General features: G+C 43.6%; 1 protein-coding gene across 2 annotated transcripts in view; it reads left to right on the plus strand.

The window, feature by feature from the left end:
- Window positions 1-14,330, plus strand: part of LOC115193954 (type I inositol 1,4,5-trisphosphate 5-phosphatase) — a 272,496-nt gene that overhangs the window by 241,184 nt on the left and 16,982 nt on the right. For both annotated transcript variants that reach the window (XM_029753112.1, XM_029753113.1), the window contains exon 12: window positions 12,117-12,190. In XM_029753112.1, coding sequence (XP_029608972.1) covers window positions 12,117-12,190 — 74 coding nt within the window. The remainder of the gene's footprint in view (window positions 1-12,116; window positions 12,191-14,330) is intronic.

The raw sequence follows: 14,330 nt of genomic DNA on the forward strand, positions 1-14,330 counted from the left end.
CCGGGAACCAGGATTCTGTGCAGACACATGCCCCCCTCCTCTCCACTACCTCCTATTTATCCAGTAGCGTATCTTCCATCCTGTAGCCCTCCTCTCTCCCCTCTTCATCATTGATTTTGTTTCAGTACCTCTTTATTGTAACTTTATCAGTGTGGTGTCGGCAGACGGCTGGGAAGGAGGAGGGGTAAAGGGGGGGGGGTCCTGTTTCGAGTGATGAACTTTTCTGTCAGGGCCGCTCCTCATTGTCATGCTCCCTGCGTACTCGCAACATTACTCAAGCCGCAAGTTTTCCAGATTAAGTAAATAAATATATAAATAAAGATCCATCCCCTCCCAGGCTAAACTTCTTCAATATTTTACCTGTCAGTGCTCTTAAGTGGTAATACAGCAGCATGCTAAATAAAATGTGACCTTAGCTAGGAAGATAAACATGGAAGGCCAGGGAGAATGGGCTTCTGTGCTGTCTCTTATACCTGAATGCCTCGCTACACTGAATAGCTTATTGTGCTTTTGCTAGTATTGATCAGTTCCTCAGTCTGATCATGATGTATGTAGCATATATATACAGTGCCTTGCAAAAGTATTCAGTCCCCTTGGATTTGTTCACGTTTTATTGTGTTACAAAATGGGATTAATATTGATTTAATTGTCATGTTTTTGTCAACAGTTTATACAAAATACTCTGTCAAAGTGGAAGGAAAATCATTTTTTATTAATAACAATAAAAAACACTAAAATATAGTTGTTGCATAATTTTTCAGCTCCCTGAGTCAATGCATATTAGAAACACCTTTGGCATTGATTACAGCTTCTTGGGTAAGTTTAATTAAGGCTTTGCACACCTAGATTGTGCAATATTTGCCCATTATTATTTTTCAAAATTCTTCAAGCTCTATCAAGATTTTTGGGATCATGGCTAGACAGCAATTTTCAAGTCTTGCCATAGATTTTCAAGCAGATTTAAGTTAAAACTGTAACTTTGAATATTCACTGTCTTCTTGGTAAGCAACTTCTGTGTACAGTTGAAGTCGGAAGTTTACATACACCTTAGCCAAATACATTTAGACTCAGTTTTTCACAATTCCTGACATTTAATCCTAGTAACAATTCCCTGTCTTAGGTCAGTTAGGATCACCACTTTATTTTAAGAACGTGAAATGTCAGAATAATAGTATAGAGAGGGATTTATTTCAGCTTGTATTTCTTTCATCACATTCCCAGTGGGTCAGAAGTTTACATACACTCAATTAGTATTTGGTAGCATTGCCTTTAAATTGTTAAACTTGGGTCAAATGTTTCGGTTAAACTTCCACAAGCTTCCCACAATAAGTTGGGTGAATTTTGGCCCATTCCTCCTGACAGAGCTGGTGTAACTGAGTCAGGTTTGTAGGCCTCCTTGTTCGCACACGCTTTTTCAGTTCTGCCCACACATTTTCTATAGGATTGAGGTCAGGGCTTTGATGGCCACTCCAATACCTTGACTTTGTTGCTTCAATATATCCACATAATTTTCCGCCCTCATGATGCCATCTATTTTGTGAAGTGCGCCAGTCCCTCCTGCAGCAAAGCACACCCACAACATGATGCTGCCTCCCCCGTGCTTCACGGTTGGGATGGTGTTCTTCGGCTTGCAAGCCTCACATAACAATGGTCATTATGGCCAAACAGTTCTATTTTTGTTTCATCAGACCAGAGGACATTTCTCCAAAAGTACGATCTTTGTCCCCATGTGCAGTTGCAAACCGTAGTCTGGCTTTTTTATGGCGGTTTTGGAGCAGTGGCTTCTTCCTTGCTGAGCGGCTTTTCAGGTTATGTTGATATAGGACTCGTTTTACTGTGGATATAGATACTTTTGTACCTGTTTCCTCCAGCATATGTAAACTTCCAACTTCAACTGTATATAACGTAGGTACATGACGTAATGGCACAGCCACGTAAAATTTTGCGCTATATGTGCAACACAGCATTCCTAAACTAGACCACAATGTCTGCTGTGTGGATCGAGCAGTCAACATACTATGGAACGCCGTTTGGATCTTTGCGTGTCAAAAAAGATACAGTAGCACTGTCAAAGCTGTACAAAAAAGTATTGATTTATGATTTAGGAATCCTTGTGAATAAGACAATGATTTAGGAATCCTTGTGAATAAGTTATCTAGGTTGCCACTTGTTCGCCTATTGAAATTGAACTTTAGTTCATGAAAATAAATAGTCAGCAACTTAACCCTGTTGCCCAAAGTTAACATTATAAGCAGCCAGCTAGCTTCATCTGGCTAGTGAGGCTCGACCGCACCGGGTTATGTGTTGTGAAGCTAGCCACAATAAGGATTAGGCACAATAGTGGAATTTGTGGTTTGCCTTCAAAATAAAAGTATGTCATTGACAGTAATGCAAATGAATACAAATAGTAGAATTATGCCACACTTTTATTTTGAAGGCTAACCGCAAAGTCCACTATTGTGGCTAATCCTTATTGTGGCTAGCTTCACATAAATGGGTCCGACCACCATTAATCAAATAAGAACTGTCTCATAAATTAGGGTTATTTTAGATGATGACACCTAGCTATATAGTTACTGAAACAGATGTTGTGTTGTTTGACACGTCAAATAGTGTTATTTGACGTGTATTTTTTGGACACGCAAAGACCCAAACGGCGTTCCATAGAAATCCTGGTTGAGAATGAAACGACTGAACAAATGAACATGAAACAGCACAGCAAGTAAGTGAAAGAAATAGGTTTTGATTATGTTTTACTGGTAATGTGGACATACGTAAATACCAACAAATTAACTTTTTGTCAGTGTGGTGTGTGTAACCTTTATTTAACTAGGCAAGTCAGTTAAGAACAAATTCTTATTTACAATGACGGCCTGGACGACGCAAACTGGTTGTGTGCCGCACTATGGGTCTCCCAATCACAGCCGGATGTGATACAGCCTGGATTCGAACCAGGGACTGTAGTGAGGCCTCTTGCACTGAGATGCAGTGCCTTAGACCGCTGCGTCTATGTGTGTGTTAACTATTTAACTGTACTAGAATGCTTAAAAGGCTGTTAAAATTGTAAATGTCGGCATTGGTATGTTTTTTTGGGCAAGGAAAATATTGGATATCGGTATCGGCCAAAAATGTAATATCGTGCATCACTAGCAGATAGCACAATGACTGGAAGTCTATGGGTAACACTAGTTAGCAATTGTGCTAGCACTAGTTAGAAAATTGGTTCAAACTGCACGCAGGCGAATAAGCGTGATTCATCACTCCAGAGAATGGGTTTCCATTGCTCCACAGTCCAATGGCGTACTGCCAACAATAATGGTCTTGGGTTGTTTTTCATGGTTCGGGCTAGGCCTCGTAGTTCCAGTGAAGGAAATCTTAACGCTACAGCATACAATGACTTTCGAGACGATTTTGTGCTTCCAACTTTGTGGCAAAAGTTTGGGAAGGCCCTTTCCTGTTTTAGCATGACAATGCCCATGCACAAAGCGAGGTCCATGCAGAAATGGTTCGCTGAGATCTGTGTGGAAGAACTTCACTGGCCTGCGCAGAGCCCTGACCTCAACCCCATCGAACACTTTTGGGATGAATTGGAACGCCGACTGCGAGCTAGGCATAATCGGCCAACATCAGTGCCCTACCCAGGGATGCAAACTAGTCACCGAGTTATGAATCCAAAATAGGTGACCTATGTGATTTGTGTAGATCCGATGAGAAAAGTTTTTGGCACTCCAATTTGCTTACCGCCACAATAGGTCCACAGACGACGCAATCGCCATCACACTGCACACTGCCCTAACCCATCTGGACAAGAGGAATACCTATGTAAGAATGCTGTTCATCGATTATAGCTCAGCATTTAACACCATAGTACCCTCCAAACTCGTCATTAAGCTCGAGACCCTGGGTCTTGACCCCGCCCTGTGCAACTGGGTCCTGGACTTTCTGATGGGCCCCCCAGGTGGTGAGGGTAGGTAACAACATCTCCACCCCGCTGATCCTCAACACTGGGTCCCCACAAGGGTGCGTTCTCAGCCCTCTACTGTACTCCCTGTTCACCCATGACTGCGTGGCCATGCACACCTCCAACTCAATCATCAAGTTTGCAGACGACACTACAGTGGTAGGCTTGATTACCAACAACGACGAGATGGCCTACAGGGAGGAGGTGAGGGCCCTCGGAGTGTGGTGTCAGGAAAATAACCTCACACTCAATGTCAACAAAGCAAAGGAGATGATCGTGGACTTCAGGAAACAGCAGAGGGAGCACCCCCCTATCTACATTGACGGGACAGTAGTGGAGAGGGTGGAGAGTTTTAAGTTCCTCGGCGTACACATCACGGACAAACTGAAATGGTCCACCCACACAGACAGCGTGGTGAAGAAGGCGCATTAGCGCCTCTTCAACCTCAGGAGGCTGAAGAAATTCGGCTTGTCACCAAAAACACTCACAAACTTTTACAGATGCGCAATCGAGAGCATCCTGTCGGGCTGTATCACCGCCTGGTACAGCAGCTGCTCCGCCCATAACCGGAAGGCTCTCCAGAGGGTAGTGAGGTCTGCACAACGCATCACCGGGGGCAAACTACCTGCCCTCCAGGACATCTACACCACCCGATGTCACAGGAAGGCCAAAAAGATCATCAAGGACAACAACCACCCGAGCTACTGCCTGTTCACCCCGCTATCATCCAGAAGGCGAGGTCAGTACAGGTGCATCAAAGCGGGGACCGAGAGACTGAAAAACAGCTTCTATCTCAAGGCCATCAGACTGTTAAACAGCCATCACTAACATTGAGTGGCTGCTGCCAACATACTGACTCATCTCCACCCACTTTAATAATGGTAAAATTGATGTAATCAATTTTTCACTAGCCACTTTATATTATATAATGTTTACTTACCGTACATTACTCATCTCATATGTATATACTGTACTCTATACCATCTACTGCATCTTGCCATCTGATGTAATTAAATGTATCACTAGCCACTTTAAACAATGCCACTTTATATAATGTTCTCATACCCTACATTGCTCATCTCATATGTATATACTGTACGCTATACCATCTACTGCATCTTGATGTAATGTATCACACTAGCCACTTTAAACAATGTCACTTCATATAATGTTTTCATACCCTGCATTGCTCATCTCATATGTATATACTGTACTCTATACCATCTACTGCATCTTGCCTATGCCGTTCGGCCATCGCTCATTTATATATTTTTATGTACATATTCGTATTCATTCTTTACACTTGTGTGTATAAGGTAGTTATTGTGAAATTGTTAGGTTATATTACTTGTTAGATATTACTGCATGGTCGGAACTAGAAGCACAAGCATTTCGCTACACTTGCATTAACACCTGCTAACCATGTGTATGTGACAAATACATTTGATTTGAAGTGTACTTCATGAACTGTAACCGAAAAACAACTGGCATTTGGAAAGTTTGAGGTGAGGGAGAAAGTGTGGTGGAACAACTATTGTTAAGTAATGTTATCTTGCTAGCTGGATCAAATTCTCCATTAGCTAGCCAGAGAGATGTTGAGCAACATTAGCCAACTTAACTGATCAAATAATTGAGTTCATGATGTGAAAATTTGCTGGCTAATAAAGTCACAGCTAACGCTAATGTTACAACATCAGATGAGCTAACGTTAGTAAACCTAACCAATTCGCTACAGTATTAACTGGTATACAACTCCTTGCTGTTCCTCAAGTTATAACGCGTTAGTTGCTTACTGGACCCTGGCAATCTGTATGAAATGTTAACTAGTTAATGACCTAACTACTATCTGTGAACTAATGTTTTCCCTCTACAGTATGTGGTTAATTTTCAGAATGAGAGAATTAGGTGAAAATGAGGCATTGCTTGTTAAACAAGTGGATTCAGGGATCAAGTGGAGCTGGTCCTGGCTTAAGCCGGATGCCACTATGGAGGTGAAAGGAACACCACACACTTTCCCTCTTTCTCACTTTTTCAATACAGTGGATAGAAAGGGGTATGCCATGTGAATTCTCTGCCTGAAAAAGATCAATTATGCCAAGAAAGGGTATCATGCTCTGCTGGCACATTGTAGAATAGCTGTCCACAGGCAGAAAGTGTACAATGTAATAATGTGCAGTGTAGCCCAAAAATATTGCTTTTGTTGTGTTGAACTGGACAGTAACACTTGTGTGTGAGTGAGGGGCATTATTACATTTTTTTACTCAGTGAATGTTCATTTTGCACACATGTAGCCTTGTGCACTTGATCGATGTCTACTATAGTGGCCACTATAATAGAGCAAAAATAGAATGCCTGTTTGTTTCATTCTATTTTTTTTCCCCAAGTGCGATATTTAGATGTGTGTGGTCACAAGCGTTCTATTATAAAGACTGTCATGGCTAACTGCGATATTAGTGTATTGTTTTTTTTCAAGACTTGAGTGTCATTTGCAGTAAAGTCTAGGCAACAAATAACATTGGATTGTGAGTCAGGTTCACTGTGAGTCAGGTTCACATTAACCACTTTTAATTTACACACAGAGACTGATCATGTAGATCATATTCTTTGTTGTTTAATTAGTTAAAACCTGCATTTCCCCTTGGCAGGGATTTTTTGCAAAAAAGTGTCACCTTTTTGGGCCCTCACCAGTTTGGATCCCTGCCTACCTCACTAATGCTCTTGTGGCTGAATGGAAGCATGTCCCCGCAGCAATGTTCCAACATCTAGTGGAAAGCCTTCCCAGAAAAGTGGAGGCTGTTATAGCAGCAAAGGGGGGACCAACTTTATATTAATGCCCATGATTTTGGAATGAGGTGTTCACCGAGCAGGTGTCCACATACTTTTGGTCATGTAGTGTATGATAAGAGAGAGTATAATGAGTCTGTAGCCTCTAGCCTGCTGGCTGTATTTGTTTGGGTTGACCCTCTCAAGGCAGTCGGGCCATTCCCTGTCAGCGACAGTTTATCGTTTCCACAACAAATAATGAAGATCTCATAAAACGAAGAAAAAATATGGCCCTGCAATGACAGCCAAGTGTGTGGCTTAAAAATAAAATTAAATGACCTTTCACCTCTGTGTTTATTGATGGCTTTTAATGGCAGCAGGTGTTGTCAGAGGGATAGTTTGACATGTTGTAAATCATTGCACAATTATGGGCTTGGACAACCACAGGCTGGGTTAGAGGGACAGTCAGCCCAGATACCTTTTATTCCCTCTGTCCCTTCAACTTCTCCCTCTTATAACAATCACAGCTACGGTGATTTAGGTGTGTGTAGCTCATTCAGGCGAAGTAAGAAATATGAACACTGAACTTGTTTAGGGGGGGCACTTCCTCATCTTTCTCCTTGTCTATGATATTGCCTGAGCCATATCAGCTAGCAGCCCTCTCCAAGGTCATTTCAAGCTGACAAACTACTCCGCCATCTTTATAATGCAACGAGGCCTTGAACCAATATAAACTGGGATTTTTTTTTTACTGCTGACCTACCAGAACAGCAAATCATTATGCTTAATTGACCCGGGATGAAATGTAGTGTGAAATTTCAGCCCTTGGGTTTTCCAGTCAACCTAAATGAATTACTCAACATTCACTTAGAGGCTCTATGCACACACACACACACACACACATCACAGATACACAGTGCGCTTCATCACCCCCCAACACAGCTCATCTGCTGCTTTTTAAAGGTGTCACTTCTCATCTCGGCTGCACTAGCTCCACAGAGACAAACACACCTGTCCACTCACACTCACAGAAACACACCGGCGTACACACACACCCCCAGATAGTCTATTAGGGTAAGAATAGACGCAGACATTAGGTGCACACACAAACAGGGACAATTACATTCTGCACCTCTATAAATGTTTACAGTCAATTATTTGTATTATCATACACACACACACACAAACCAACTTTTACTGTACATCTTGACATTCTCTCAGTTACAAACTTATATGCTGGCTCACTCTTCCACTAAGGACTCTTCACACTCACTAGGAGCGTGTCATTGGGAGGATGGTGGTGGTGCACAGTGAAGCGTGTAGCGCATCCTCCGGGCTCCATTCCTCATTCACATTGTGTGAGCTCTCCTGTGACCCTGCCTCCTGTGAGTTTGATGAATGTTACACATCTGCCCTCCTGAACCACAGAGACTCTGTCTGAGGGCCCCACTGCCTGGAAAGTAATGTCCACTGTTCTACACCACTGGCACACACACACACACACATGCTCACACTTTACATGTAAGTATGCATACGGTTGGCTACTCGCAGTTACCCACATAAACTTGCTCATACAGAAATACACAGCCATGTAAATGTATCCCACATATGTATGTGAAAATGTCAATCAAGTTTTAAACTAGCTTACAAACATTTATGTTGGGATTGTGGATTGATAGAATGGCGCCGGAGGGGATGGCCGCCATTCTACGGGCTCCTGACAAATTGTGCTATTTTGTGTGTTTTTGCGCTGATGAAATTATTATACATTTCTTTACAATGTTTCGGCCGTCGTTTCATATGACCTAAAAGAGCTTCTGGACATCAAAACATAGATCACTAACCTCAATTTGGATGAGGACTTCTATTTTAACAAATCGGAGGCGGACATAATGCTCATCTCAGACCAGGCCCAAATCCCAATCATTCAGTGGCGGCGGAGGCAGCGCTAAAGAGGCTGACGTGCAGGATTTTTAATGCGACGCCGTGTGGATAAGTCGCTATTACCCTCTGTTCTATTGGCAAACGTGCAATCACTGGAAAATAAACTGCATGAGCTCCGTTCAATACTATCCTATCAATGTTATCTGAAGAACTGTAATATCCTATGTTTCACAGAGTCGTGGCTGAACAATGACAGAACAGCTGCGTCCGGTAAGCTGAGGGGAGGGGTGTCTCTTTGTCAACAACAGTTGGTGCGCAGTCTCTAATATCAAGGAAGTCTCGAGGACCTGCTCGCCTGAGTTAGAATACCTTATGATAAGCTGTAGACCACGCTATTTACCAAGAGCGTTTTCATCTATATTTTTCATAGCTGTCTATTTACCTCCACAAACCGATGCTGGCACTAAGACCGCACTCAACAGGCAGTATAAGGCCATAAGCAAACAAGAAAATGCTCACCCAGAGTTTATCACATCAGTCTCTGGCTTCATTAATAGGTTAATTGACAACGTAGTCCCCACAGTGACCGTACGTACATATCCTAACCAGAAGCCATGGATTACAGCAACATCCGCACTGAGCTAAAGGCTAGAGCTGACGATTTCAAGGAGCGAGACACAAATCAGGATGCTTATAAGAAATCCTGCTACGCCCTCCGATAAACCATCAAACAGGCAAAGCCTCAATATAGGACTAAGATTGAATCCTACTACACCGGCTCTGACGCTCTTCGGCTGTGGTAGGGCTTGCAAACTATCATGGATTGCAAAGAGAAACCCAGCCGTGAGCTTCCCAGTGATGCGAGCCTACCAGACGAGCTAAATGCCTTCTATGCTCGCTTCGAGGCAAGTAACACTGAACAATTCATGATAGCACCAGCTGTTCCGGACGACTGTGTGATCACACTCTCCGTAGCCAATGTGAGTATGACATTTAAAGAGGTTAACAGTCATAAGACCGCTGGGCCAGATGGATTACCAGGACATATACTCAGAGCATGCGCTGAACAGCTAGCAAGTGTCTTCACTGACATTTTTAACCTCTCCCTGACCCAGTCTGTAATACCCACATGTTTCAAGCAGACCACCATAGTCCCCGTGACCAAGAATGCCAAGGTAAACTGTCTAAATGACTATTGCCCCATAATAGCATTCACATCTGTCGCTATGAAATGCTTTGAATGGCTGGTCATGGCTCACATCAACACCATTATCCCAGACACCCTGGACCCACTCCAATTCACATACCGCCCCAACAGATCAACAGAAGCAATCTCTATTTCCCTTTCCCACCTGGACAAAAAGAACACCTACATGAGAATCCTGTTCATTAACTACAGCTCAGCATTCAACACCATAGTGCCCTTCAAGCTCATCACTAAGCTAAGGACCCTGGGATTAAACACCTCCCTCTGCAATTGGATACTGGACTTTCTTACAGGCCACCCCCAGATGGTGAGGGTAGGCAACAACACATCTGCCACAGTGACCCTCAACACAGGGGCCCCTCAAGGGTGTGTGCTTAGCCCCCTCCTGTACTCCCTGTTCACCCACGCCTGTGTGGCCGCACATGACTCCAACACTGTTGTTAAGTTTGCTGACAACGCGACGGTGGTAGTCCTGATCACCGACAACGATGAGACAGCCCTACAACCTCTCCATTAGTGTCAGCAAGACAAAGAGCTGATCGTGGACTACAGGAAACGAAGAGCCGAGCATGCCCCCATTCACAGTTCCACGGTGTCCACATCACTAAGGATCTATCATGGTCCAAAACAAACCAACACAGTCGTGAAGAGGGCACGACAACGCCACTTTCCCCTCAGGAGGCTGAAAAGATTTGGCATGGGCCTTCAGATCCTCAAAAAGTTATACAGCTGCACCATTGAGAGCATCTTAACTGGCTGCATCACCGCTTGGTATGGCAACTGCTCCCTGTCATCCAGGACCTCTATACCAAGTGGTGTCAGAGGAAGGCCCTAAAAATGGTCAGACTCCAGCCACCCAAGTCAGTCTGTTCTCTCTGCTACCGCACAGCAAGCGGTACCGGAGCGCCAAGACTAGGACCAAAAGGCTCCTGAACAGCTTCTACCCCAAAGCCATAAGACTGCTGAACAGTTAAACGGCTACCCGGACATTCTACTTTTCACCCCTACCTACATGTACATAGTACTTCAATCAGTCACCTAACCAAACCTATATGTACATATTACCTCAATCAATCACCGCTACTTCCTCGTACCCCAGTACACTGACTCGATACTGGTACTCCTTGTATATAGCTTGAATGCAGCCTCATAATTGTTATTTTATAGTATTTTATTTTCATCTATTTGTTAATTTTCTTACTTTAACTGCATTGTTGTGAAAGGACTCGTAAGTAAGCATTTCACAGTAAAGTCTACACTTGTTGTAATTGGTGCATGTGACAACTCAAATTTGATTTGATGGATATGTTTGTATTCCACTGGTAAGACACCACTCCTCTGACAATTCTCCCTCACCTACCCTCTGTTTGGCTGGTTGTTTGGTTTTAACACTGTCCTAGATGGTGATTCCATTCACTCTATTGTTACATGTCGTACAGCCATGTAATGTTATTGTCAAGCTAGCTTTATAACTACTGACAGTATCACAAAGGCAGTGTAGAGGACCTCATCAGACTATATCTGATATGTGTTCTGTTGAGGGTGTCAATTTACCACCAAATGAACATGCTCTGGTATGTTCCTGCTAGCTGCCAGTCAGTCAGGAAGGGGCAGGGTCTGTATGTATCCTGCAGGGTTGCCCAGATACCTGTCCGTCGCTCAGGGAGCCAGCGATGCCGATGCCCCTGCTACCTGCTCATCTCCCAGATAATTAATGTGTACAAGGAGCTGCTAATTGCACTTCTCACTAATGATTTATGGGATTTGGGAAGGGGGGAGAGGAGGGGGGATGGAGTGGGGGTGTACGTCTGTGCTGGTGCAGTCAGAGGGAGTGCAGCTGGGAGACGGGACATGATTGATGAAGACTGTTTGTTTGGATCTGCTGTCAGCGTAGAGCGACAGAGACAGACCCACACCCTCGGCAGCAAACGGGGGGCTGCGATAGGACAGGGGTGGCTCTGGAATAGCCAGGTCAGAGACGCACACATAAGCACTGGTCAGCTGTTCTCACACACTTGCCTTCATGTACCACCACACTGTTCATGACACTTGTGCAGTATGCTGGCAAAGGCACAAATCCACACGTCGAAAAAGGAGAGAAACGAAGCTAACACAATTATTATCTAACACTTACTCATGCATGCAGGCGCCTCACACACACACTCACACACTCATAGTTATTCACTCAGTGAGTGATGACTGACATAGTGGATATTACTTTCTGTAAAGAAATAAACCCTTTATCACTCACTCTCTCCCTCCCTTCTCCCCCCTCCCCTCTCTCTCTCTCTCTCTTCACAGTTTTTACAGTTTGACAGTGAGCTGTCCTGTTTCAAGGAACGGCTGCACGAGCTGGAGATCTCCTTTCCTCCCAGGTATGAAATCCTCTCAATGTTTCCTTATGAATCAATGTCTGTGAACCATACCGATTCAACTCAATCACTCCTGTTATTTAATAGGGGATTATAAACAAATGTTGTACTCTTGGTCATTGGATTTCTTGTACCACTCCATACTGACTAATGTGGTCTTTTAAAAAGGCAGTTATTCCATAATGTTATGGTACAAGAGCCAAAAATCACCAATTAAATCAATAATGGTCTTCCAGGGATGTAACTATCTATTACACTGCACAGTAATTGGTGCCTATATTGGTACTTACCTATTACTGTCTATTATCCTGTATATTACCTACTTCCCCTGTCTATAACCCCATAAAGTGCCTACTCTCTCACCTTCACTATCATTGCCCCTGAAATGGCAGTCCTGACTCTTATACCCTTCACATCTCACTCTAACCATGTGCAAGTTACAGTAGCTACGATACATAGTTATCCAGGACTCAGTCAACAGTGTAGGGTACCGAAAAATGGAATTACTTTTTTGGAAGCACACATTCTATCCATTGGTAAGAGTGGGTTATGAAAAGAAGGGGACCTTACTACTAACCTCACTACAGCACCACATCTTTGAAGAGCAAAGTAAATCAGCAGTGTACTAGAGGCTGATGTTTTGGTCCATTTAGGGTATGGGGGCCTTAACATTACTCACTCATCCCTCTTGGCCCAAATGGCTTTGTCTATGCCAAATATATGTTTGATGGTTATCAATTGTTTAGTATGATTGGATGTGCTCCTAAAATGCTCCCCTGGGTGTGTGTACGTGTATTTGGTTGCATGTGTGTGTGTGTGTGTGTGTGTGTGTGTGTGAGGTGGCCTGCATTGATATTCCATCACGGTGGGAGTTGGGGGACATTGGGGCGGGGGTCCTGCTACTCTGTCTCCTCTTCCTCAAACAAATGCATTTGCAATTAGCCCTTTCAGAGGAGAGGGAGGGAAAACACACACCCGGCCTGCATCGAAATATGTCTCGGTCGCTGGCGCGATAATGGTGCTTGACCTTTGCCGACAGTTGTGACTCAATCAGTGCAGATAATGAAACGCTGTAATCAAACAATAATTACTTGATAAACTGCTCTAGTGGCGGGCAAGGGGCGGGGCAGGCAGGGAGTGTGTGCATGTCAAGGTCCTGGCAGTCACTGTTTTTAAATGACTCTGTCTCTTAATCAGGGACCCCATTTACATCGCTTTGCATAAGTGACGGCTGGATTTATTGTCCTTTTACACTCTGTGACTTTTGCGCCTATCTATCCATAATATAATATTGAATCATCGTTTCCCTGCCAGGTGAATGAACAGGCTGCTGTGAAAGAATACAAATGATTTCCACCTATGTGGAAACATGATTCATCAAATTGATGAGACCTCGGCACAGCATCGGAAATGTTATTTGATCCACTCAGTGTCTGATACAAGCCACGTCATTGTAAGTGGTGTAATGAGTAGAAATGGCCTAGTTAAACTTAAACAACCCCTCCTCCCATTCACATAACACACACTTGCACCAACAGACACACACACACACACACAGCGTGTACATACTCCCCCCTCCCCCTGTCAGAGCTCCCTTGTGCTCCGTGAGCAATCAAGCAGTCAAAGATTGTTCTCCATCACATAGCCTGCTCCGGACCAGCCCCTCACCATCTGTGAGGTTATTACTCCCCTTAACACAGGCCATCAGAGGCCCTCTATACACACACACATGCTCGCATGCATTCAATCGATAAGTCAATACTGGTCACTCGTGTTTAATCTATCAATGAATCTTGCATGTTGTAGTCTGTCCACTTGTGAAATTGAGTGGAAAACCGTAGCCTAGTCGTCGCTGTATTTTAGGAAATTGAGCATGTTGCCAGGTATAAAGATGTCATCAAACCCGCCATTGTTTTTGTTTTAGAGATCAGGGCCTGTATTCTCAAAGAGTCTCAGAGTAGGAGTGCTGATATAGGATCAGTTTTGTCTTTTTTAGATCATAATGAGTAAGATTGTATGGACAGGGGGGGACCTGATCCTAGATCAGTATTCTTACTCTGAGACGCTTTATGAATACAGGGCAAGAACTGTAGGTATAAGGTTGTGAAAATGTGTAACAGCGAAAAAATTATGATCCTCTCTC

Source organism: Salmo trutta, chromosome 5, assembly GCF_901001165.1.
Source record: "Salmo trutta chromosome 5, fSalTru1.1, whole genome shotgun sequence".
Classification (NCBI taxonomy): domain Eukaryota; kingdom Metazoa; phylum Chordata; class Actinopteri; order Salmoniformes; family Salmonidae; genus Salmo; species Salmo trutta.